This window comes from Corvus hawaiiensis, chromosome 2 (genome assembly GCF_020740725.1).
Source record: "Corvus hawaiiensis isolate bCorHaw1 chromosome 2, bCorHaw1.pri.cur, whole genome shotgun sequence".
NCBI classification, from domain to species: Eukaryota; Metazoa; Chordata; class Aves; order Passeriformes; family Corvidae; genus Corvus; species Corvus hawaiiensis.
Genome location: NC_063214.1, coordinates 59,439,124 through 59,466,672, shown reverse-complemented (window position 1 = coordinate 59,466,672; position 27,549 = coordinate 59,439,124). Strand labels below are relative to the sequence as shown.

The 27,549-nt window shown below is 41.6% G+C and overlaps 1 protein-coding gene across 2 annotated transcripts in view; it reads right to left on the bottom strand.

Moving 5' to 3' along the window:
• Positions 1-1,720: 1,720 nt before the first annotated feature.
• Positions 1,721-27,549, bottom strand: part of HTR2A (5-hydroxytryptamine receptor 2A) — a 28,625-nt gene continuing 2,796 nt past the window's right edge. For both annotated transcript variants that reach the window (XM_048295285.1, XM_048295286.1), the window contains 2 exons: positions 24,465-24,665; positions 1,721-6,707 (listed from right to left, as the gene is read on the bottom strand). In XM_048295285.1, coding sequence (XP_048151242.1) covers positions 5,908-6,707; positions 24,465-24,665 — 1,001 coding nt within the window. In that variant the 3' untranslated portion in view covers positions 1,721-5,907. The remainder of the gene's footprint in view (positions 6,708-24,464; positions 24,666-27,549) is intronic.

The following is a 27,549-nucleotide window of genomic DNA, read 5'->3' as shown; positions in this document are numbered from 1 at the left end:
ATTATAAAAGTTGATGAAATCTTAAGATTGGAGCAAGGTTTTGAAGGGATTACTTATTAACAACTGTACTGCTTTGATATGCATTGCCATTGCAAACAAGAGCTTGTATGCTGCAAGACCAGTTGGAGGAATAAATTTTGGTTTTAAGACAGAGAAAACGAAAACTATTAAAATCCACTTGGGGTTCTTATTTCAATGTTCTTTGTGAAAGAAAATACTGGCAATAGATGGCACTGTGGTTCTGTGACCCGGGGGTTATTTGTGTCTCTATAGCTGTGCAACGCTGTTTGTGCTGCTCTGGAGGTGGGCTGAACCAGGCCGGACACCAGGTGCCCACCAAAATCCCACTCCTCTTCTCAGCCAGGCCGGGCAGGGGAAATGCAAGGAAAGGTTCGTGGGTCGAGATAAGGGGAGGAAGAGATCAGTCACCAATTACTGTCATGAGAGAAACAGTCTTACCTTGGGGAAATTAGTTTAATTTATTGCCAATCAAATCAGAGTAGGCTAATGAGATATAAAAGCTAAATCTTAAGACAGCTTTACCCCTCCACCCCTCTCCCTTCTTCTTAGGCTTAGCTTCACTCCCAATTTTCCCTGCTTTCACTGCAGTGGCACAGAGGGATGGGGAATGGGAGCTGTGGTTAGTCATTACACGTGGTTTCTGCTGTCCCTTCCTCCTCAGGGAGAGGACTCCTCTTCCCCTGCTCCAGCGTGTGGTCTCTCCCACTGGAGACAGTCCTTCATGAACTTCTCCAGCATACATCCTTCCCTCGGGCTGCAGTTCTTCATGAACTGCTCCATTGTGGGTCACGAGTCCTGCCAGCAAACCTGCTCCAGAGGGGCTCCTCTCTCCACTGGCTTCCCACAGATGCTGCCAGGAGCCTGCTCCAGCACGGGCTTCCCACGGGCTCACAGCCTCCTTTGGGCATTCACCTGCTCCAGTGTGGAGTTCTCCACGGGCTGCAGGGGGACACATGCTCTCCCATGGATCCCCATGGGCTGCAGGGGCACAGCTGCCTCTCCATGGTCTGCACCAGGGGCTGCAGGGGAATCTGCTCTGGTGCCTGGAGCACCTCCTGCCCCTCCTTCTCCACTGGCCTTGGTGTCTGCAGGGCTGTTCCTCTCACGTAGTCTCACTCCTCTTTCTGTCTGCAATGGTGCAGCTTTTCCCCACTTCTTAAGTCTGTTCTCCCACTGGCACCATCATGGCTGCTGCTGGGCTCGGCCTTGGCCAGAGGTTCATCCATCCTGGAGCCGGCTGACATCGGATCTGTCAGATATGGGCAAAACTTCTGGCGGCTTCTCACAGATCCCATTCCTGTGGCTTGCCCACTAATAAAACCTTGCCATGCAAACCAATACAGCTTATTCATTTTAATCTTATAGTTCTACTTCTTAGTGAAATTTATTTAATTGGCTTTCTACTACTGCAAGTACACTGTTTCTGAGACCGAAATGTATTAAGTTGTATGTACTTACCCAAGACTACTTCTTCAGTAGAAAGATGGCTGTCCTTAGAAAAAGAGAATAATTACAATGGCTCATTTTGGACCAGTTTACTGAGATAGTTAAATTCTGCAACATGCTCTTTCTTTTTGTCCAGCAAAATATTTAAAATTACTTTAGCCTTCAGCAGACGTTGTACTGAATATTTATGGGAGAAATAAAACCAAACCAAATTAGCTTCTTAAGACAAACCTTCAGTTTATAAAACAACTGATGGCATTTGAATATTTTAATCTGCTTTACTAGCAGTGCAATCAGACAAAACAGTAATGCATTGAAACACCATTTTACATTAACATTACAAAATACAGCAATTTTTTTCTCTATGTATTTACATAAGCAAACATATAGGTATTCAAAATAGAATGCATCTCACAGTCTGGCAATAATTACATAAGTACAGTACTTGGTTGACTGAATGGGATAGATACATAGGAATTTTTACCCTGAATTGTATAAAGGATGCACACCAGCTTAGGAGATACATGGTGAGCCTCATGTCTTTGGACATTTTTCAGATGCAGTCTTAACAGTAATAAAATGTCAATCTACTTGAAAAATTGAAGCTGAAAAGTTTTTTCAAATGAAGTGTTTTTGTTGGATGTAGATTTGACAGACTGACTCAGCATGCTTTTCCTGTGAAGTATGAGAAGGCCCTAACCTCAGAACCAGCCTGTATGAATGTCTTCTTTTCTTTTTTTAACCTGAAAAATTACAAAAAATTCCATTCCAGTCTGATGCATACTGAAAACACATTTTTTTGGAAGATGGAAGTGTTGCTCTGAAGCCGGTCATATTAAACCATGGTGTTCATGCTAAGCATGGGCCAAGTGCTGTAAATCCTAGTTTAAAACAGCTGAACTTTGTCATCTGTCTGCAGTATAATGAGTCCACGAATTGCTATCTACTGATGAACAACCTCTAGCAGATTTGGCATGGTGACTAGAACAAATTCGTATCCTGACTCTGTCATCCTCACTAAGACAAACTGCACAAAAATCTATTAATATTTTGATGCAAGGTGGCAGAATCAGGCCTTGCTAAGCTGTCAAAAATGTCCATAAAGAGCTGGAGATATTGGTCTTTATCTGCTGTGCATTCTTGGCCTTGAGACGCTTCTTAGGCAAAAGCTGCTGATCACTCAATAAAACCGTCTATCTGAGTGCTCCAGAATCAAAATGTCAGGCATCAGTTTTCCCTGGTTCTAAGCAAAAACTAAGTGTTATGTTCTCTCCAGCTGTCAGTTAATAAAATGCTGTCAAGTCTCTTATGTCCAAAACATAGATTTTGTTTTAATAAGCTGGGAAAAAAATATTGTTCAGAGTCATGTTGTAATGCAACTTCAAACCAGTAATTGAAACCCTCTGTGATTGTAGTGAAACATTCCCTGTCAGTATTTGCAACCTGAGCAATTTGAGATTGTGAAAGAGGAACAGAAGGTGAAATGGAAGAGAAACAGAGGGCTGATCTGCTCTGCCACGTGGGCAAAATGCAGACCGTAAGTGGAGAGCATAAGCACTGAATGTGAAATGTTCAGTAACAGTTTATCAGCTGCAAGCTGGTGAAGGAGACTGTGCAGAGCAGCAACCGGACCCTCAGGAGATTTGGGAGGAATTGAGCTCCAGAGAAGTGCAGGGTGCTATATACATCATGGAGTATGCAGGTGGGCTCTGCTCCCTGGCACAAATGGGTGATAAGACCCAAGCTGTCTGTCCCACCTACTTCTTTCTCTTGCAAGGCCAGAGAAACTTGCATTGTCAGGCATAAATGGCAAAAAATGTGGCGATTCCCTCCACTGGTGAAAGCCTCTTTGTTTCCTTTCCCCTCACATGCAGGTTTAGAGACCTTCAGTCCCCTGTCAATATTCATCATATGAAGGCAATCTGGTTTGGTGGCAGATTGTGAGCCTCAGACCTCTCCTCACAAAAGACCTGTGCTTTTATTACTGCCTACTTACTCCCTGAGGTACATGTTTCCAAGAGTGAATCCTCAAAACCATCACCCCAGTTGTGGAGTGGAGACATCTGGACTTCTGGCCTGTGGGATACAAGGTGGACATTGTCCTTAGTTCAAAGTACCAGATTTAGGGTCTATATCAAACTTTGCAGGAAACAATGGAAAGTCACTGCTCCCACCTACTTACTACTGTGGTTGTCCTCATGCTCAACTGCATTTAGCTGATTCCCTCTGGAATCCCTTCTTTGCCAGTGTGGCACCCCTCACACAGTGCTGTGTGGGAGCAGGATGTGTGCATAGGGAGGTAGGAGCAGTGAGTTCATTTTTCTTTCTGCTGAAGCTGTTCAGTTTGGCTGTGGTGATCAAGTGTACCTGGTGCCAGAGAGGCCATATAAAGCACCTGGTGAGCACAGCATTTATTCCACTTGATTTATCAGTTGATCTTAAATGATCAGTGTTGGGGGGAAAACCGTGAATGTCTGCGAGGTGAAAGATGACATGTATGGCATCATCACTGCAGATGGGGCTACAGCATGCCACTTTGACCCAGACATGGAGGCTGAGGTCTGTGGGGTGAGTCAGTGTCATCATGTGCACACAGAGCTTCTGTGTCATGGTGGCTCCTATCTATCCCGTCAGAAGAAAGGACTCATATAACTAGCGGATTTAGTTATACAACATATATATGACAATAAATCAGTTTTTTGGAAATCAGTCGAATACCCAGCCAACTTTTAAGTCCTGTCTGCCATAGATCAGTATCTTAAGCTAAAGGCCTTCTTCCTCCAAAGAGTCCCACCTGGTAGGCTAGAATAAGATTGAGGTTCTCTCTGTCTCTCTCTTTCTTTGACTTAGTGGAAATTTAATTGCTCTGTAAAAACTGAACAGCTTCAGTAGAAGGACTGATAAAGGCATTGGAGTTTTGCTTCTGGACGGGCCATGTTTTTTCCAGAGAAACTGGAATACATCCTGGTTCTGATGAGATTATGGCTGCAAAATTCATGGAATTAATCAAATGATTGGATTTAAGACTTGCAGGTGAATGCAACATTCATATTTCTCCTCTTCAGCCAAGTCCCACTGGCCTTGATGACATTGGCTATGATGCCTGAAAGAAAAGAGTTTCATGACTAGGCATGTCTGTCAAGCAATGTATCTTGTGTTCTTTGTGCAATGTATTCTGCCCTTGGATCTATGCATGTGAAATGCAGTGTTGTTTATAGGTCCTATTATTTTTCAAGTGAGCCCCATTTGCCCATACATATTTCATTAAGGCTGAGTCCTAGTAGTGCAATCTTCTGACCATTCCTGAGCAATCTGCCTTAACAGCAATACAGCAAAACCAGGGAAAACAATTTTTAGCAACTAACAGTTTTCTAATCATTCTGGCTTTACAAGCCCTAAAACAAAACCAGAACATTCTTCTAAAATGGCCTTTTTTAACCAAAGAGAAATGATGAGAGTGGATCTGCTTCAGCCCTTTACTAAAGGCTTTACTCATGCAATACTTCCTCTGACATTGCTTAAATCAGACTTCATTGGAATTGAACAGAGTCATGGATTTGGAATTGGTGCTGAAATTATTTAGCAATGTTATGCCTGGTTTTCCACTTTTCTCTCGCTTCACCTCCCTGTCAGCACCAGTGGGAGGGAACAGGGAATTAAGACCAATAATTTTGAAAACATTACTTTCAATTTTGAAGCTGAACACGTGAAATTTTTGAATGGAAAGAAACTACAAGTCTTGAAATAAAGATTACAAGTGGTGGTGGAAACAGAGGATTATTCAAGTATAATTTACCTTTGAAGATTGCTTATTTGAAATACAGAACAAATGGCAGAAAAGCCCAGGGACATTTCAGAATGGTTACTGAGGAAGAAAAGGTAGCATAAAAACAGTTAACAAAATGTCCATATATTTAATCTATAGCAGTTTTAATAGATTTTGTTTAATACTTTAAGATTTATTTTAAATATATATTAGGAAATTAACCATCATTTTATTTACAATTCCATAAAGTGCTCATTCAGTTAATAACAAAACTCAATTGTAGCAAGACAAACTAGCTGGAGCCTACTCTGCAAGAACATCAAAGGACAGCTTAGCTTTCATTTGCAAAGAGAAAAGAAATGCGTAGGTTTCTTCACAGCCCGTATTGTAATACCAGAAATTGTATTTTTTTCTTTAAGAAATATATCCTTTAGAATATTAAAAAAATAAGTTTAATAAAGCCTGTGCTTAAAGCAGCCAAAGTACTGCATGAAAAAAATTGCACATTTGATACCATTTGAACCCTGCTTTTCATCCACAGGATAATGTGAGTAGTATATGATGTTATTGGAAGGTCTCTTGAACACAGCTGATTTTCCTAAGCTATCAGAGCTTCTCACAGCAGGTGAAATTTTCAGCACACGCACAGTGGTTGTCATGGCAGCTGCTGACCATCACACACCACTAACCTTTTCGTTCCCTGGGCCGATACTTCCCTTGGAGGTACCATCTAAACGATGTGTTCCTATCGTGACTGTCGAGTAATCCTTAGCCATCATTTTGGCCTCTTTTTTCAAACTCTTCATTTGTGCTAGCTGGAGCTGGCTGGAATCATATGCAAGTGCTGGGATAGTGTTCACTAGAATCAGCTGGAAAGGTTTCTTCTCCTCCTTGTAGCGACACTGAATGTAGCGAGAGAAAGCTGAGCGGTAGGTTTTGTTGAACAATGTATAGACGAGTGGGTTGACAGCCGAAGAAAGGTAGCCAATCCAAACAAATACGTTAAGAAGTCCTCCAATGACCTCTTCTTTGCATGACTCCTTGCAAATAACGGCCATCACATTGGTGATGAAAAACGGGCACCACATCACAACAAACAGAAAGAACACAATGCCAAGAACCTTGGAAGCCTTCTGCTCATTGCTGATGGATTGCATGGTTCTCCTCCCCGAAGTCCCTGCATCTCTGTTCAAGGAGCGCTGAAAGAGTTTCTCTGAGGACAGGGAACTCTGAGGAAGGAAGCTGAATGAAGCAAACTTGGTCTTAGGGCCAACGTCATTCACACATAGCATAGCTTCCTTCTGCAGCGACTTGATAGTTAAAAAGTAAGTGACTACCATGATGGTTAGAGGGATGAAGAATGCCACAAAGGAGCCTACTAGAACAAAATTTTCATCTGCAAGTAAGCAGATGTCTTTCTTAAATACTTTGGAGTCATCCTGTAGTCCAAAGACGGGTATAGGCATGGAGATACCTGAAGGTGGATGAGAGAAAGAAGAGGTTAAACACAATAATGAAAAACACTTCCAGCCTCCAAGAAAAAAACAAACATCCACCTGTGTTCTACCTGTGGCTGAGGTGATCATAGCTATACACATTACCTCAGCCACAGCTAGAACCCATTTGCTTCCTTCCAACTGTCCTATGACACCTGATAGCCACAAAATCATGTGTTCTTGGATCTTGGGCCCCTTGTAATGATCTCCAGACTCACTCCTTGGTCCCTGCCACCTTGGCAAAAGCTTTTATGAACTATGACCAAGATGACACTATGTATTTCTTTTCTGGAGTGGCATAAGACTGATCTTGGACTGTTTTTCATTAGAGGATTTAAAGTGTTCTGGGTTCTAATTAGACTGGGAAATACTAATTTTAGGAGGAAAGATAATTTTTTGTCAGAGGCCTAAGAGTAATCTTTCATTGTGTCTTTTCTTGCTGTAATCTCCATATAATCAACACAGGCTAAATGCTAACAAAACCCAACTTCCCATGTGGCAAGGGCCAGATGAACAATGGGAAAAAATTAAGCACTGAGAGACACTGATATGAGGCAGCCTGAGATGTGGTTTACCCTACAGGACCACAAAGGTCCTTTCACTGTATTTCCAGCTGCTAGAGGTTGCCTTCTCTGTGCACAGTCATGCAAACTTTGTCTTCCCCTGGAGCATGTGCTGCAGCTTTTCCTTGTCATGAATGGCAAGGCAAGGTGACAAAGTCCATTCTCCTTGGACTGCTATGTCTGATTCAACCCTACTCAGCCATTTCCTCAGGGATTTCTGCAAATGCTGCTACAGTCTGGGTAAAATCAAACAGCTGCTATTTCTTTGGTTGTTGGTTTTGGGTTTTTTTCAGCATTTGTCTCTTCCCCTCCAAATGGATGCTGTCTCTCCAAGAGAGGCAATATTCAGACAATGAAAGAGATGATGTGCTGCAAAGATAGCAAAAGTGGAGTGAAGCAGGGGGTGATAATGCAGCTCTGTTTGGATAAAAGCAGCAAGGTGTCTGACTCCTGTGGAAAGTTAGCATAATCTGGGAGCTTCAGTCCCATTTGCATTTTTGAACAGAAATCCCAGTTTCTGTATTTGGCTTATGAGAAATAAAAACATTGACTAGAGAAGAATTTCTTATGATGTGAGGAGGATGCTGTGCCCTACTTTGTTCAGTGTATGCCCAAGAATGTCCTTACTGGTTCACAGATGAGTCCTGAAACATCAGCATTTCAATGGTACCTTCCTCTGTCTCTCTTTCTTTCCCTTGTTCCCGCCTGCTGCCTTAACTGGGAGCCCTTTAAAAGCATCGCCTGTCTGTTCATTTCACACATATCCAGTACCCAGCATAACAGCTCCAGTCCCAGAGGAAGGCTGTGGAGTACAGGCTCAATACCAAACAATAATAATCATGGTAATAATAGTATTAGATTATTATTCTGTTCAAGTGCTTCATTCTTTTTGTTCTGGAGCTTCTACAAAGATCTTTTTCTAAGAACGCTGCAGCTTATTTTGTCTTTGCAGCTTTGAACTGAGCCATGGCATTGCCTCAAGCCGGTTTAGAAAAGTGCTGTTCTTATCATCCCAGGGCAGAAGCTGGTGGAGAGCCTGTGGTATTACCCTTTCTGTTTCTCCTGCAGAAGCTCTAAATGCTTGGGCTAAGAGAAGCCAGTGAGTGAGATGCAAACTCATGCAGTGTGTGGAAACTCCTTAGTTGAACTAACAGAAACCTCCAGTGACTCCAGAAAAGCTGCTGGCTATAAAGGTCCAAGTCAGTCTCACTGACAACACTGAGGAAGAGGTCGTCATGAGAAACCAGGCTGTCCAGCTGTGGCTGAGTAATCTGGGGTGCTGAACAACTCCAGGGAAATGAGGAATGCTTGGAAGTTCCTTTTCTTTTTTTGGATAAGTTGAAGGGGTGCCGAGGGCATCCAGCACCTCCCAGCGTTATACTTCAGCTGCACAAAGACACAGCATTAGTCAGAGCAATACCACAAGTTTCCCGTCTGCTTCTGCCCTGTGCTGATAACAGCAAGGCTGTTTTTTCATTTCATTCAAAGACCTAGTGTGAGCTGCAGAGATAAAATAAACAATGGTATTGACAGAGTAAAAAGATGCCTTTCATTACTAGCTTATGGTTCAGCTGCTTGAGGAGGCATGGGAGTAAAGGCAGCAGCACTAGAAAGAGGAAAATTTTAGCATAACTGCAGGCTTTTTCAAGTAAAGGGCCAAAGTCTGTTACAGCTTCTCACCTGAAACAAGAGGAGCAATTCCCCAACTGCTTTGTTTTGTTCTTAGCAGCTTCTGGAGACTGGCATCCAAATCCAGATTTCTGGCTTTAAAAAATGGAAATGGGCTTCAGCATGTAGCAGAAGTTCCCACATTTCTCTGTCATTCCTTTAACGTGCGCAGAAGTGCTGTACCCAGCAGAGCTGTAGCAGGCACTGCTAGTCATGTCAGTTTTTCTGAGTGACCATTCAAGGCATCTTTCCCCTACAGCCATAGGGAAGTGGCCTGTATACAGTTTGAACACAGCAGAGATAACACACTTTGGTGGCAGAGAACACTGACAACTGTAAACTGCTTTTTGTGTAACCCCAGTTCAGCTGATGCAGGGCATCCCACAAATGATATTGTGGCATTCTTGCATGGAATAAGTTAACGTCCAGCCCAATTTTCTCTTTTCTTATCTCTACAGGGGCTAAATTTACTGCTCCCCTCCTGGAAGGAATGGGGTTTTTCTCCCCTCAGCAGTTGGCTTCTGCAGCGTAAGTATGGCAAATTCTGTGAGGCAGAGGGACCAAATTCAAAGGCAGTCATGCTTAAACTGTAAGTAAAGGAGCTTCCATGTGCAACTCACATCCACTATTTTGATGGGATTTTTAGGAAGCATCACATATGGCCAAGAGTATCACCCACATGTCACGTTTGGTCAAGACCACATTTGTCCTGTAAACCTGTAACAAAAAGTCCTGGTCTATGGTTGCATTACCATTATTGCAGCTGACTGAATTAATTCTTTAAAAGTTGAAGCTGAATGATCTATTTCACCTGGATGATTCAGATGTATAATTCCTCGCTGTTTTACTTGTCCTTGCTTTCCAGCTCCCTGCTCTTGGTGACTGGATGTTTAAGAAGACACAGATGGTGCCTGTGCATTCAAACATCATAAGAAGAAAATCAGCTTCACAAGAAAGGATCATGCAGAGCTACCAGGGAGGGACAAACAGGTGTTTGGGAAATGAAGCATGTGCAAACAGTAGATCTGGAGGAAACAACCTGGAAGGGCTGTAACAGAACAGCTATTCCACACCCTGCCCATTCCATGCTCCCACTAGCTCAAGGTCAGTCTGGAAAAAATCTTGGTATCTCCTGAGGGCTTTTTTAGGGTTTATCTTCCTTGGATTTTAAAAGAACTAAACTGAGGCACAAGGAAGCATTCAGCACAGAATAGGAGCATCCATTCGAGCACTAAAGGTACATTAGCCACTCCATTTCCAGTTGACATTCCCACTTAGAACGTTTTCCCTTGTGAACAAGCCCTAAATATTATGTTCCTCTGGTACAAGGTGGTTTATTTATATGGCTTGATTTATATGCACGTGGCTGTTTCAAACTGTGGATTTTAATAAACCGCACAACAGAGCCCAAACAATAAAGATGAACAATAAATTCTGCATTAAACCTCAAGCATTTGGGCAGAGTTTCAGAATGACAAAATGCTCTTGAAAACACCAAAGGTTAAGAAGTGAAACAACGGCATCCTTCTTCTTGTTCTCTCAGAAAGCCTGGTGAAATTGACAAGAGTTGATATAGTGGTACACATTGCTGGCTTCAGAGGTGTACAACAGCTATAAAACCACTTTAAGTGGACAGGTAAACTGGGTTTGCAGCTGCCTTGAGCTGCTGAGACTATCAATAAATCAAAACCATAATTTACAATGTGCGTTCAGGGTGGTACACTTGGGTTGCTTGGGGTGAAGACAAGAACGGGGGAGTGAATTGATAAGGTCAGGATTTCTTCTTTGAAGTCTCCTTCAAGCAGAAACTCAGTCACGTGCTTTTGCCTCGCATCTATCCGTTTCAGTTGTGTTTAATACAAGTGAGCATTACTCTGTGCCTTAATAAATGTCCAAGGGTTAGGAGCTACCTTTTAGAAATGTCATTACAGTTTCTCAACAAAATTTGGCACCTTTTATCACCTTCTCATGGAAAACAAAAACCCCTCCCCATCTCAGGTTTTACTAGTCACATGGATTCAAACATACCGGGTCATGGGCCAGCTCATGGGCCACTGCACAAAGATGTGCTGTGACACTGCGGACCTCTGAAAGGATTGCTGCTTGAGAAGGCAAGTGTATCCTTCAAGCAGTGCAATGTGGCCATATTGTCTAATATCTTTAGAAAAGCCCATGCTGTTATCTGGTGCCTATTTGTACTCAGAAAATGTCCTCTTTTGGTACATCTACACATTCAAACAGCAAACAGATGCCCATGTATACTCACCTGCTACATCCCAAGGCATACAGTGTGTACTCTCAGTTTCGTGTCGTATAAAAATCTCCTTGTTGCACACTGCGATCACATTATTTTCAATATTTTTGACTTAATTTACCTAATTTAATTTCTTAATAAAGAAAATTTATTCCTTTGGGAATGGTGCCCTGTGTAGGTGTTTGTTTGCTCAAGGAACACAAGCCACAGTGAGCCACTTGTGGCAGGGGGACCATGGACCATGTCCCCCTCTGAATATCAAGGATGAAAATGTGTCTGGATCTTATATGATGAGCTGGAGTTTAGCAACAGTTACTTCAACTTAAACATCTGCAGAGGAGTTGCTCAGTCTGACTTCATGTCTCTGCTTGGCATTTGACACTCACCATTATGGTTGTTACATCACTACATTTCATTGTTTTGTCATTACATCATCATTTCCCAAGACCTGCAAACACTTAGCTGCTCTCTGCGTGCACCTGAAAATGTTATTCCCCCATCGACTCCTTTCCAGTCATGACAAACCTTTCACTGTTGTAATTTTGTTGCTGCCAGAGTAGTGCCAGCCATATTTCCAATATGTGCAGGTTGCTGATGGGTGGCAGTGCAGAAGCAGAAATTTCCATCTGGGAAGAGGGGATGTTGAAAACCTCCATGTGGATTGGGAATCACCATCTGAGGGTGCATGTAGCTAGCATGAATGTTAAAAAGCTTCCACCTTCCTTAGTTAGCGTGGCAATGTCCCCAAAGTCCTGCTCTAGAATTTCTCCTCACGAGTGAGACCAGCACAGAATTCTTCCCTAGTGGAAAGTACATGTGTTGGCAGAGGCAGAAGTGGATGAGGAGCTTTCTGTCACAAATCCCCACGTAAGATTTGTTTTCAAATGGATTTCCTCAAGAGCTAAGTTAGTCACAGTGCTGGAGGAGCATAGTCTCCTTTCTGCATCCCAAGAGGCTGTACTCACAGGAATGGAATCAGAGTGGGTCCAGGCATTCTCCTTATAACTGCTGATAGACCATATTTAGTTTTTTATTCAAGGGTACACATGGAGCTGGTTTTCTGTATCTTTCCCTTGGAACACTTTATTTGGTCACACATGTTCTATTTAATACAACTGAAAGGAAAACTAATTTAAATTTATGTCACATAGGGGGGTGCCAGATAACAGATTATTCTATTAATTTTGAAATGGCTTTGTTCTTGACAGCTCAGAAAATCTCTAAGGAAACATATCTTTTAGCCTAGTAGGAGATACATTTGCTTCTTTTTATGTGAGAAAAGTATGGTAAATGATAATTAGTACCATAAATAATCTATTTCACTTTAGAAAAACAAAATCAGAGAAGTCTGTGTTTCCTAATATGTTTCTCATTTATGTCCTCAGTCCTGAAGCCTATTTCTCAACAAGAACAGAGATATGTCTCTCCAAATTAATTTGTAGAACTGTGATAATAAAATATTAACAGGGTTAGAGGAGAATTACAGGGAGGACAGTGCAAGAAATGAAGGACAGGTGCCCCTTTTTGACCCAACTGATTAGAAACCGTGGGCTCCAGAGTGAGCTGAGTTATGAGAGGGCACTGATGGAGTTGCTTTCTGCTTTCCTCAAAATGTGCACACAGCCCTATTTCCTAAAGGCAGCAAGAGTCCAACAGCAGGAAGCAGTTTCTTTGCTTTTGGCTTTAAGTGTTTTTCCTGCCTATGCACTCCTCAAATTCTCTTAGTTACGCTGCAAGACTTGTTTATGCTCTGGTTCTTCTCATTTTTTGTTGGATTTTTCAGGCTTTCTGAGTATTTGAGGAAGATACAATTTTGCATAGCAATTTCCAGTGGAGGCTCTTCCCCCATACAGTCTTTGCTTTCCAGCTAGTGACATTATTTTTGATTTGGGCAGAGGCTTCTTCCAAGATGTTTATTGGCTTCTCACAGAGATCTCCAATTGAGAGAAGTTGTTATCCTTCTAAGATGGTTACCCAGTCACTAAAGGGAGTAGCAGAGGAATATAGAAATCTGCACTTATCAAACAGCTAGAAAAAAATAAAGAAAGGTTTATAAATGTCCTGAAGAAATTTATTTTGAAAAAGGACTTAGGAACTGGGGATTTCAGATGATGCCATTCATGTGTGTAGTAGGGAGCAATGGCTTTGGGCACTGGTGGTTTCAACTGAATGAGCTCAAAGAGGAAGTTTTGCTTTTGCAACCAAACCCTCTAAATTTGGTGCTAGCACAGGTTGGCACAGGCTGCCTTCACTGTCTGCTGACTGCAATGGGTGGCCTCCAAGCGGGAGGTCTCCAAGGGGTAAGAAATTGCTGGACAAAACTCTGCTGTCTGGTCTGTTTTTCATAAGCAGAGAGGCAGCCACACATCCCAAAGGTAGTAGTTATATCTCATTTGAATATTATTTTTTAAAATTTATTTCTTAATATGCTTGTAGTTATTCCCAGGTAATGATGTCCTTGGCCTGTGACTGCACATTGCCTCATTTTGGCTGAAGCTCTGAAGTAATTCTGTCTTTGTAGAGTAAAAGTGTTCTTGCTTAGACTTAGCACACTTTCTGTAAGGGACACCCACAGGTAAAACCTTCACTTCTAGGGCCAGAAAACAGAGGGAATATGTGGAAACCTCAGAAAATTGAAAGACTTTATCAATTCATACAGAAATATTATTTTAGATGGCACGTACTTGCAGTCAATCTGCTGCTAATTTACTATAGCATTTATATCTACTAAAGGCACACAACTTTTCCTAAATAAGTAGGAAATACCAAACTGCCCAGGAAATAAAATTTTTTACAATATGTCTAAAGAACAAAATAATGTGTACCACATGCCATATTCTTTGCCATGGATTTGATGAAACTCCTTTTTGCTGTGCTTGGTTAGACCTTGTGATCTGATTATGAGTATTTTAATGATGTTAAACGTGGAGAAAGATGTCAGAAGACCCCAACCCTAGACTCAGTAAGTGTGCCAACATTTAGACAAAAAGTAAATGTCTTTGCCTTGTGTAGATTAGTGTGTAAATACAAGTCAGTCCAAATGCATCTACAGGGAAGAAGAGGGAGACAAGAAGATACCTGGGTCTTCTTTTGTAGCAGAAAGCTGGACAAAGCTGTTTAGCTCTGCAATGTCTAGGAGGTTAAAAGTCAATAATAGAGAGAGTCTAAAATTCCTTTTCTTTTTTACTGATCCAGAGAAACCCACTCAACCTGATGTCCAGTAAGGAGCGTGCTATCATGCCACGTAGAGCCAACTTGTTCACATGAGAAAACACCATCTCTGTGTTCCCATGTAAAAACTTAGCACATCCTTAAAGATGGGAAGAAGAAACATTTATGGGAGTGATTTGGCGTTGTTTTGGCACCACGTTGCCACATCATATCTGAGATGAAACTACTCCTCTTGCATTCTGGTCTTTGGTGAGATTGAGGCGTAGGACTGTCCCCGAGCCTGGAAAGAGTGAACTGTAAGGCGGTGTCTGGCTAAATGTGGACAGGAAGCTGAGGAAGCAGCTTGGCCCCAGGATGCTGGCTGAGCAGAGCCCAAGGTGGACAGCAGCTACAATTCTGGGAACTGGAAGGGAGCTGGGCTTGATGTTCTCCTCCAGGGGACATAGGCTGATGACAGCTGTGTATCTACCCCTTCATCCATGGTGATTAGAGGTGATGAAAAGTGACTGGCCTTACAATAAAGAGCTTAATATTTAGTCTGAAAATTTGCAAGGGGTTCCACAGGTCTCCAGCCTATCTCTGCACAGAGGGACAAGGTTCTCCTCATTCTATTTAAGGCTGCTACTTCTGTGGCTCAGCAAAATGCAGCAGAGTAGGTCAAACGCCCTTTTTCTTTCTGTGTTCTCAATTAATGTTGTTTATATTGCATCGGTGTTTTTAAGTTTCCAGTAGCAATGGTTTAATTTCTACTCAAAACAAGTTACAAATTTAGTGTTGTCACTGGCCTAGGTGAGTATGTTAATTTGCAAAGGAAAAGAGCCTCTGTGTAGGATCAACTTCAGCCACCTGTGATATCCCCTCCGTTTAGCATAGGACCTTTCTGTATCCCAAGTCAGATGGCCCCGCAATGTTCGCTGTTCAGGCCCCTATCAGAGCAGATTTGGTGATAATGGTGCTTTGAGAAGAAGGGAATACCATACTTTTTTTACAGGATCTTCCTAGATCAGATGTTATCAGTTTGTCTTTTTAGCTATGAAGCTTCTAAACCATCCTCAGAGCTAATTTATTATGTGCTATACATGCTACATACACAGTAATGCTTAAAAAAATACTTATAGCAGCAATAAGCTAGAGATTGGGGAAAGATCTTAGATATTCCATACCATATAAGAAAACAATGTGATGCCTCCTAGAGCAGTCTAAGTGACAAGATCCCCTAATATCCCAGTTTTTATATCTCTGTCTTTTAATTATTACGTGGTGTGATTTGTTGAATGCTGATAATTTACTTAACTCTGCCTCAATCCTTCACTGAACTGAATAGGGATTTCTGTTAGTATCTCTGAGATTTCTTCAGCAGTGCTACTTGGCCTCATTGTGTAGTTTAAAAGGAGACTGAATGTAGCTATCAGATAATTTTTTTAATTATTACTTTTTTTTTTTTTACAATAATTTCACACTCCATCTGAAGGGCACAGATAACAAAAACTGTAATTCTTCTGGATTTTCTAGACCTCAGACCATATCCCAATTGTTTGTCCATGCTTCCTTTTGTGGTTGCTTGCAGAAGCTGCTTGATAAGCAAATGGTCAGCTTCTTACTAGTTATACAAGGAGACTGCAGCAGTGGCTGGACAGCTATTGGGATAGATGTCCTGATGTGATGGATAATTTGGAAGGAAAAACAGAATGAGAAGCATCTTAGAGACCTGCACAGGTCTGAAGATGATGAGTCAGGATCCTGTGTTTTATGTTTCACTGTCCACCCTGCAGCTAATGCCTTTCACCCTGACTGAACCCTGTTAAACCAGTCAATGTCCTGGTCGCATTTACAAGATAATAACGTTGAAGAAGAGATAAAAAGGGATCATATCTGCCCATATTTCCCATCTACTGGTGTCTATGTGGGTGCTACAGCACAATCCCTAGGCTTATCTTTCTGTTAAATGGCACAAAGCGCCTTGAAAATGAAAAATAAATACATGAACTGTCCTTGCAACAGGAAATGCAGGGGTGACCTCTTCATGTCCTGCAGTGGTATGCAAGGCAGGGCTGGATTTAACTGGGGAACTTTCAGTCCAAAATTTCTAGTACTTCTGTGCTTGTAGGGAGAAATTTGCACTGCTCACTCAGTGCACCTGGGACCTAAAATCACACAGTTTTTCTCTCAGGATACTCACAGTTCAGCTCAGTCTGTGGTCCTGGCAATAGCAGTCAATTTGACATTTCAAAACTCAGATCAAATACAAAAAGTCATAACAAGGGCTGTGTTCTGCCAAAAGGAAATAAGTATTGTGGGATGTGATTTATTTCCAACATAAAGGCAGGATTGAATACTGTGAAATACACAGATTCCAATTTTGATCAGGCAGAAAAGAGAGCCTTTATCACGATGCCACAGACTGCTTTCAGGATATCACAGGAGCTCAACAAGCTATTTTCCATCAGTGACCCTGGAGAACATCATAGGTAAAATCACCTGACAGGTGTTTCTAAGTTTGTTTCAGGTAATTAGGAATATGTTTTTGCAGTTCTGACAAAATCCCTGACTTTTATTAGCTGAGCTTCTGCTTAGAAGGGATGCCAATGGCACAGACCAGATAATGTGTGGGGAAAGTTAATTGCAGCCTGAGTGTTCAATAGTTTGCAATGTTCCTGCTGATAAAGATAAATATGAGGATTGAATTTTGAAGAATTCTGTGGTACATGAAACTTTCTTAATGTCATAAAACACAACATCTGGCTTAAGTCAAATTTAATAAATAAAGGAACTTGTGTTATTGTTCTGTATAATTTTAAAATGAATGAAATTTTCTCTTTTCTTGGCATTTTTCTTTTATGCAACCCAGTGCTACTTTAACAGCACCATTTTTAATTTAGAAGGTGATTAAATGCAGTTACAGTGTACAGACTGTTGTACAGTTTATAAATCCCAACATAATTCCTTGTACACTTCTTTTGTTCTCATTTGTGTTGCATTTGGCATTTTCCATGCTGAAATCCAGCTCCTCTGACTAGAGATGCTCAAGTAATTTCTTGGTGAATATGGGATCCTCTTTTGAGCATGCATTGTTGTAGAGACCTACTGGAGAAAGATTAGAGCAGGCTTGTGAACAAGTCCTTTCTGCACTTTGCAACACCTCACATTGCACTTTCTGTAGAAAAGGGTATCCTGTGACAGGACCCAGGCTTGTCCTTCCCCCTCTGCATGGGGAATCCATTCTGAGTACTTGTCTGTATTGTACTCTGTGCTGGGAACAAGAATGGCTAAAAATACAGCCTTTCAGAGAGGGGGTAGTAACTTACAATAGGCACTGTGCTGTTACTGCCTTCTTCCTTAAAATATTCCATTTACTCTGATGTACCCTATGAAGAGAGATTGGCTGATTATATGTCACATTGGCACCGACCAACAGTTACCTATTCATTCAAAAAAACCTGATAACACGACAGGCCTGGTTCAAATGAACTTAAGGGTTCTTCACTGGTAGCTTCAAGAGGGAGAAGGACATGGTCCTTATGATCTTCAAAACAAAGACAGGTTTAAAAAGAAAGACAGAAATTTCTTTCATCAGCACCTTGACTAACCAGGTTCTTTCCACATTGCTGTGCTATTAAAAATACAGCTTTATTGTTTATAATTTGCCTTTAAAAAGAAAACCAAAGCAGAAAGAAATGTCATACATTAATGTTATGACCACTCCTCATTCCTTTTTTTACCTGTAAGGCAGAATGCTTCTTGCAAAAGAAGTGCTCCCAAAATGGATGTGTGCCTTTTTCATAGGCAAAACCCTTCATCTCATCCTGTTGTAATTACCCAAAGAACATAATACATAATAATTATTCTTCCTCTGATGATACTTATTTACTGGTATAATGTGTTCTCCCCCACCCAGATGAGTGTCAGGTTGCTCAGTGTCTCTGGTTTGCAAATATGTCCCTGTGGACACATGCCCGTGTCCCATTTCTTTATCTCTGTGTTTCCAAATTTGGAGAATTTAGAAAGCAGATCAATCACTAACATTCCTTTAAGGACCTTCTTCCATAAAGAAAAGTATTATGTTAGTAACACCTCCTTGTCAGATGAAAGAACATATACAAGTTCAAAATGCAAGGTTTTTGAACCTTTACAGTTATGGGAGGGAGATATGTGTGGTAAGCTGATGGTCTGATAGATGTGTTCACTCTTCTGGGAAAAACAAGTCAATCAAAGAGTTCTGTTACATGGGAAATATGGGGATAATTTACATCGAAGTAAATAGGATATTTATATCTTTTTCTCAGAACCATCTTAAGTAATGGCTCATAACCAGAATACATGTGCTAGTCAACTCAGAAATGTGCATCACAGCGCTGAATGTTTCTTTCCCATGGAACTGAGCATTACCTCCCCCCAGACAACCTGTACGTGAAGGGCTTGCTTTCTCATTAATTGTCACTACTGTAGGAGTCATTAGTATGGCAATGAACTTTTTACTGACATAATTGTTGCTGACTACTAAACCTCATACATTGTGTCTCTATGAAGAAATACAATGAAGATTCTATTTCTGAGATGCTTCTGAAGCTCTAGTACTTTATTAATGAAATTTCATGCCAACACCCTTCATTACAATTGATGCAAATTCCTCCAAAATATGTTGTGCAACAATTTTTTACAACTTCATTTTATTTTTATGGTGGCATCTACATCCACAAATGGTAAAGGTCCCAGGATTGCCCAAACACAAAACCTATAATGTTTGCTCCTGAGATCCTGCAGCTGGAGTGAGCAAATAGTATGTTCACTCTCTGAGAGATGGTTTCATGAGTATGATAAAAATTTAAAAAATGTTCCCTGGGGAAATGATTATAAAAACTGCTAAGAATGCAAAGTCAAATCTTCAAAAGAAGAAATGGAAGCAGAGTGAATAAGTAGATGGGAAAGAGGGTAGTATAGTAGATATTTCAAGTTTAGCTCCAGTCCAGCACTTCCAAATATAGGTGCTAAGCTTTAAATCTATATTGTCAGAGTACAGTTCAGCGTATAATTATTTGCAATTTTATGTATTTTGGCAGTATATTCCAGGTTACAACAAATTGTCTTTTCCTATGTGAAGGCATCCCTAAATTAGACTTGATTGAAATGGCAAAATATCAGGAAGATATGGATATGTAGTAGATTTAGGACAGGGACTTCCAGCCTGCAGTTGATTAGCTGTTTATGCCTTTTGAAAACTGCAAAGGGATTTTCGAATGAAATTTGTCCTTTACAGAAAGAAGACTCAGCCTAAGGAGGCCAAAGCTGTCAGCAAAACACAATCCAGAGGTACTAGTGGTTGAACTCTCCCAATCCCTGCTGCTTCCCTTCATATGCTGTGAGGCAGCAAGAAGTCGTGCAGAGAAATTGCAGGCTGCCTGTGAAGGAGGTGTAAGCCTCTGTGCCAGCATAAAATGTCACACTGCCAAATTATCTGGGGGCTCAATTGCGCTGGGTTTGATTTGTACACCTGGAGCTAACTTCACCCTGTACTTCGGAGAGCGTTGCTTCATATCTTACAGTTATTTCTCATTTTTGAAGCCTCAAAATCAATGGCAAAATTTTAGAGTTATGTGGTGGGAGGTATTTTACCAGCTTCATCCAGATCCATGTTGGGGTTTTTTTCCTGCATGAAAAGTATTGAATAAATCTAAGTTGTTAGTGACTGGAGACTGCAGAGACTGCCTGAAGGCAGTGAATAGATGTGTAGGCTGAGTGAGAAATGATAAGAGAAAACTCAGCTTGGGCATCATCAGATTTCACCTTACTTAGACCATTAACAGAGGAATAGAGAGAAATAAGAACTGAGGGATGTTATATGTAAGGACTTAACATTCATGCCTGTAATTCTTTTATGTTACCTTTTCAAGGAGGGAATGATATTAGGCCCACTTAGGACTCAAAGGTATTTTACATGTATTTTTCAGTATAGGCTCTACTTACATTCCTATAGATTCCAGTTCTATTCAAAATTCTACTTTTTTTCTAGCAGGGGGAAATGCTTTGGCTTTTTACACCTGTTTTCAGTAATCACCTCTGTGCTTTAAAACAAATGAAATAATTTTCAGTGTTTAATGAGCTTTTGCCTTCAACAGCTACAAATAATCTAATTATCTAGCCACTGTGCGTACTGGATGATTTAAGAATTAAAGACACGATTAGAATCTGTTACAGTAATTAGAATCTATTTTAAACCAATTGCCTGTGGCATTACATGGTCTAGTGAAACAAAGGCTGCTGGCTAAATGCTCTTCTTCCACTAAATGCAAAAACAAATGTTAGCACAATTTTTTTTTTCTAACTGAGAAAATCAAGATTTCAGAAGTCAAGTAAATTAAACTATCTGTGCTTTTCTTCTGCTGTTTTTTAAATGCTTCATTTGTCACTGAAGCCAATGGAAGGAAGATCACTGACTGCCTTTGGTTAAAATGCACTGAATATATTTGTGTATTTAGTGAATAAAAGGAAAATTACAAATTTAGTGAACAAAAGTGTAATTAATTAGGTACACTAGAAGCTATGATCTAGGTGGGTTGGGAAGCACTAGATGAGCTTCTTCAGGCCCCACAAATTAGCTAGAACTATTTGCAGGAGTCAGTGAGCAGGTGGATAAGGGTAATCCAGCAGATATAATGTTCCTGGATTTCCAGAAAGTTCTGAAATTACTGTTTTGTCAAAGGCTGTTAGTGAAATTAAATTCTAATGGCAATAGAAGAAGGATCCTCTAGTAGAAAAAGAATGGGTTGAAAGACAGAAGGTTGAAAGACAAGTGGTAGGATTAAATGGTTTGTTTCCATACTGAGGGTGGTAGAAGGCAGCATCCGACAGCCCTGTATGCTCATCAGTGCTGCTCAGTTCAGCCTGAGCTCTTTGCATGGTCAGTGCAACTGATTAAATGTGCCGCCAACACACAACTTTTGGCTGTTTCTCCCCTCTTCCTCTGCTAAAGTGAACCTCTCCACAGGGGAACATAACAACTTTAATTTCTTTCTCTTGCTTTTTACCCTCCATCTCATACATCAGGAGAGTTCACAGGTCACCAGCATGGGATAGTCAAAGGATATCTATCTGAGGCTGGAGAGCAAAACCTTGGATCTGAATCTGTCAGTGAGAGGGTAGCCACACCGTATGCTGTGGAGGGTGTGTTATACCCAACACCAGCTCTGCCAGTGCCACATATCATGGAATGGATTGGATTGGAAAGGACCTTCAAGATAATCTCATTCCAACTCCCCTGACACAGGTAGGGACGCCTTCCACTAGACCAGGTTGCTCAGAGCTCCATCCAGCCTGGCCTTGAGCACTTCCAGAGATGGCGCATCCACAGCTTTTCTGGGCAACCTATGCCAGTGTCTCACCATCCTCACCTCCCTCACTCATCCCAGTGAGAGTTCTCATCTATAGTTATGTGAAGATGCAAAGAGTTAAATAATTTATAGCCCTGTCAGTCTAAGTAGCACTGAGAGCTTGGAGGCTGCTAAATGATACATGGAGCACCTCTTTGTTCAGAAAGCTTTTCCTGTTAGTAAGTGATACAGAAAACACCTTCAGAAACCCATTTCCTACATATTCTTAGCTGGATGGTGGCAGATCAAGAGGATAAGGGTTGATGACTGACTGACAGCAGGTTGCATGGGTGATCTGGGACCTGTCAAGATTTCTCATAATAGTGGCATTTTTCTTTATTAATACAGTGATATGGCACAGGGCAAACTTAGTCCAGCCTGGCAGTGACTGGCTCATCTGTTTCCTATAGCTTCCTATGTGATTGCTTTCTTATCTGTCCTCTGGAGCACATCCCATTTGCCATAGCTTGTTGCCAGGCTGGAAACCAACCAGTCTTCCTTCAGCTGGTCTCCCCATGCCCCTTGCTTCCATGAGACTAGGAACCAGCTGAGCACCACTTCATTCCTGCCCACTGAAGTGTGCTTGCCTACGTTCATCTATACCTATTTAACCTTCTCACTGTTTTGGTGACATGTAATGTGTAAATGAGATGGAGTTTACCCTATAACCCTTCCTGTTTTCCTGACATCCACTCTTCCCTTACACATGTCCTTATCTGGCTGCAGTAAAGCAGGACTCTGTCCTCTTCACTCATGCCACACTTGAGTGGTTTCCAATAAAATAAGGAGTTGTATTTTTCAGTGTTATATAAATAGGGACCACGTTGCTATCACTTGCCATAATAATAACAAGTAACATCTGTGACTCATCACTGTTAGAAAAATTTTCTCCAGAGAGAAGAAAAGGTGTCTTTACAATGGATATGTTGTTAGTTATTACTGCAAAGAAAAGCCATAACTTTTGAAACAAAATACTAAGCTATCGAAGAAATAAACCCTCCTGCTACAGGACATAAACCATGTTCTAAGTAATAGGGCTAAAATAACACTTTTTTTTTTTCTGGATTCCTTTTAATAGTGAGCTAATTCAGATACTGTGTCAGTAAGCCCCTCTCTGAGAAAAGATGCTGAGCAGGGTGGACTACTGGTTTGCCCCTGGAATGGTCATTCTGATCATTCTGTGAATTGGTATTTGAAAAGGACAGTAATTTCACACACACTAAGCACAAGGCACCACACACAAGTGCAGACAAACACAGTATGAACATTTTAAAGTAATGTTTGACTTATTTATGTTATATAGAGAAATGCACTGGAATTACTTGCACTTAGCAATGTCAAAATTGGAAAAGAGTAGGTAATTGGACAGAGTAGGTAATATGTTTTCTACTGGATTAAAAAAATGTGACTGTAGAAGAGACAAGATATGATTAATCGAATCTAAATGAAGACATCTACATCTCAATTGCTATAGGCTTCCTTTATAGTTGAGAGCTAGGTATTTTTAGGGTGGGATTCACCTGGTCTGTGCTAGACATCTGATCAGCTGAATGCACTCAAGAGCCAGAGGCTGTTGAACCTCATCAGGTCATGGAGGATGTAGAACTGTCCTCCTGTTGAGTGAAGACCCCCACGATTTCTTCCTGTGCAGCAGAAGATGCAGCTATTTTAAATCCTAGCAATCCTAGACTGCTTTTTCTCAGACTTTGGGCCGGGATCAAGAGGGAGGCCAGGAGACAATTTCGAGTGCCAGGCTGGCAGCCTGTTAGGCATCATCTCCTTTCCCTCCTCTGGGAAGAGTGGTAAGGTATCACAGTAACCACTTGCAATAATTTGTATTAGCCAGGGAAGGAGCTAATTACCTTTGACTGCTGACAGCTCACATCTCTTCCAGGGCAAAAGAGTGAATTTTTCCTGCCTCTGAATAAGTGAATTGCCAATGCTCAAGGGTCTGCAAAACTGTAAGTGCTGAAAGGGACCCGTGTTTTCAAAGCATTTGAGAACCTCCCGCCCCAGGTGTGTGAGGAAATCCGTGATGGCATTAGACACCAAACTCTTCCAAATCCCATGCCATAAGACTGCTCTGGACATGCTGCCACCATGGGAATGAACGATCAGTGTTTCCATGCCTAGTTTTGAGGCTCTGGGTTTTTCCAGTGCAAAAAGAGATTCATGTACTGGGTCATTCAGAACACCTATTTTAGACTGTAACTCTGAACTGTCCTCTGGAGAGACTCCCCTCAATTAACACTGTACACAGTATCTGCTATCTCCTAAACAGAATGCATAAATTCCACATCATAGACACTGAGAAAGGCAGAGAAGATCTGCCCCTGAGAAAAACCTCTAAGCAAACTACCCTAATAAGATATTGGGAACAACTGACTTCATAAAACAGGGAAATGCTTTTTTCAGTTGATAATTTTTTTTCTTTTCAGATATTTAGGTAATGATGGATAATCAATATGGGAAATCATATCTTTAAAATAAACTTGAATGCAGTTATGCTATCACTGATGTATGTTCTTTCAGTGCTGCTCAGTTCTCCTCCATTTCCCATTGCCATCGCATAATTACTACATTACAGCAGTTCTTAAGAGTGTGGAAAGCAAAATAGTGCAGGCAGAGAATAAAGTTTTAGACTGCAGTATGTATTTCAAATCCTCTCAAAAGCTGGAAATCTGCAATTACATGCTGAAATATTGCCTCACTTACCAACTGATATGGTCCAAACAGCAATTATTTTGGCAAAAGCCTTAGTTCTTGAGTTAAAGCGGCTATGGTGGATGGGGTTTCGGATGGCGATGTAGCGATCCAGTGAGATGGCACAGAGGTGCATGATGGACGCGGTGGAGAAGAGCACATCCAAGTAGATCCAAATGGCGCAGAGCTTTCTAGGTAGAGGCCATTCGTATCCTGCACAAGAGAAAGTTGGCATCGGTTAAAGATGTGGCATATATCTTTTGTTGTGACACATGTCTTAGTCCCTACATCTTTCTAGGAGGATAGTAGTAAGTACTGAGTAGTGATACATTCTAAATGATACATTTAGAAACTGCCTGACACTGTTTTTAGAAAACATTTTTGTTTGCTTGCAGCCTTCTAACTGTAGCTTTTGGGGTTAACTCTGCTTCTTTCCCAGGCTACAGGCAGCATATGTTTTTTCTTTTTAATTCTATTTGTATAATGCTAGTGCTTGATGCTATAATTAAACATTTCTGGCAGCAAATCTATGGAAAGAGAAGCAATTTTGTCATTGTAAACTTACAAGTTCTCAATTTTCTTTCAGGACTTTTTATCCACGTAATTACTGCATTATCAACACCTGCTGATATGCAAAGCTGCCTTATTTCTGAAAGTAAAAGTTTAGATTTAATGGCAGCTAAAGAAAAAAGAGATTTTGTTGCATACCAGTGATATTTATCTCACCTGTCTTTAGGCCTCTACCACATACCTAAATAAGGATATTCCCTCTGTCAACGAATATTGATAGGGTCCTCCAGGGAATGCAATCCAAAGCAGATGCATTAGTGTTTACCAATATCCAACCTACAGCTTCTTTGCAAATTAAGCCCTTACTTATTCATTGTTCTTCCCTCTACCTATGAAGATTAATTGAGTACTTTTTTCTCTTGAAACTGTTGGGAGATGGCTATCATGTCTTGCCAAATTTTGTGTTTATTTTTTTGGCTTCCAGTCTAAGAGAATCCGAGTACTTTATCTTTTTCTTACAGATCATGATTTTAAAACTTTTAAAACTTCTTTCTCTGCCCTGGAATCTGTTTAATTTATCTGCATCTTGTATACCATTCAGTGACTAAAACAGGACTTGGTACTCTTGCAAAGGCCTCCTGACTGCTAAGTGAAATACAAGATTTCTTCATGGATCTTAAGAGGAATGTCTTTGCTTATGCAACCTGGAATGGTAAATGCCTTTTGTATGAAAGTATCATCCTAGTGAAACACGTTTAGCATGTTTTGGTAGCCAGATCTTGTTCAGCATCCTTGAAGCCTGGACAAATTTCCCCAGCAGAAGTTGGTTTGCTTCTTTCCCTTTGCACTTATCCTCATTGAATGTTATTTGTTGGTTTCAGACTTTCTCTTCAGGGGTCCAGATTCTTGTTGATGATTCTCATCCTGTCTCTCTGAGTGCTCTCCCAGCTTGGTGCTTTTGGAAAACTGTGTAATCTCTCACTCCACACACTATACAAGTTGTTAGAAGTTGTACACAGCAGACCCAGGCTAAGCGGAGCCCTGCAGGACCCCCGTTCAAAAGCCCCTCTATTCCTTCAGGGAACCACTAATAGCTCCCTTGGAGCAAGTTTTGCCATTATCAGGGTCCTTATTTTGTAGTGATTTAATTTAGAGCGTATTACCCAAGCTGCCCATGATGGTGTGGCATGGGCCAATGACAAAGCTCGTATTGTGAGAATATGCTAGTAGTTTGGGGAGTGCCTGTCTCCTTTGGAGATACAATACAAGATTTGCAACAGCAGGAATGGAGGGAGAGGCAGAGGAGGTAGGTCTGTGCCTAATTAAATTTAGTCTCAGTGAGCCTTGAGGAGACCTATTTCTTGGTGTTCTTGGGTTGCTGTAATATGAACGGATCCTGACAAGCCATACAGCATTTCTGGATGTATTTTATCACTGGTCTTCTACTGGAAAATCTGGTCCCTGGAGTGTCTTATGTGATGGCTGGCTTTCAGGGGCATGACTTCCCAGTAGCATCTCTTTGTCAGGCCAGGCCAGTTTACACAGGAAAAACTGTTAAAGTATTTTTACACTTGACAATATACATCTGTTCTCTTGCTTCAGTGACCTTTGGAAACACATTTGTCATATCCTTCTGGACTTTTTGTCTTTGCTATAAACCAGGATGGGGCAGGGATAAAACAGCATCTGCCAGATAAACTTCCTTAGAGACTAGAGATTCAAGAAAGGGGGAAGTACATGAGAGGAGAAAACTCTAGATGCAATAAGGTGCACCCTTAGGAAGCGTGTAGACAACATCTTCCAGGAAGTTTTCTGCTCTGTAGACACGTCCACCTTGGCAGGCCTTACTGGGTGCTGCCTTTTCCAGCAGAGTCTGGAGCTGCTGGGTTGATGGAGAACCCTGCCCATCCCAAAAGATGAAGACTGGGACAGGCACATGGCTGGCATGGCTGGACACCTGAACCAGAATTGCCCACAGTAGCTGTAAAGCTCCCAAGAAAATCATCTCTCATTTGAGCAAAATAATCACCATACCCCCTTCAAGGGGCTGCAGAAGGGGTGGCGGAGCACACTTGTTCCACAGCATTGGAGATGTCCCAGCAGAGCACGTGTGTGCAAAGGCCTCCAGTTTGGGCTCAAGACTGTCAACACAGGTGATATGGCTGAAGTTGAGCAGCTGAGGCCATGAAAATGCTTCTGTGGAAGGGAAGGTTTCCCTCCATGCCGTCGCTGATCATCCTGGAGATTGATGGTGTACCACACCACGATGGTTCTCCTGGTACCTGTGTGTGCCACCAGGTGATTTTTCACCCCAAGCTGTGCTGCTTCCATTCCTGGTCTTGCAAGAGGAAAAGCAGGGAGAGAGAAGGCAAAGCCGACACAGCCCCTCCCCTATGCCTTCAGGTGTCCTGCGGCTCCTGTGCTTCGGCCGTCGCCAAGGCGGGCGGCGCAGCCTTTTCCCGGGACGAGGGCTCCGGCTTCCCTCCGTGCGGGAAAGGCATCCAGCGCCCCAGCCCCCAAATCCCTCCCGAGACGCGCATTTCGGGCGTCTCTTCCCTCGGCAGCGGAGCCTGGCCAGCAGGAGTCC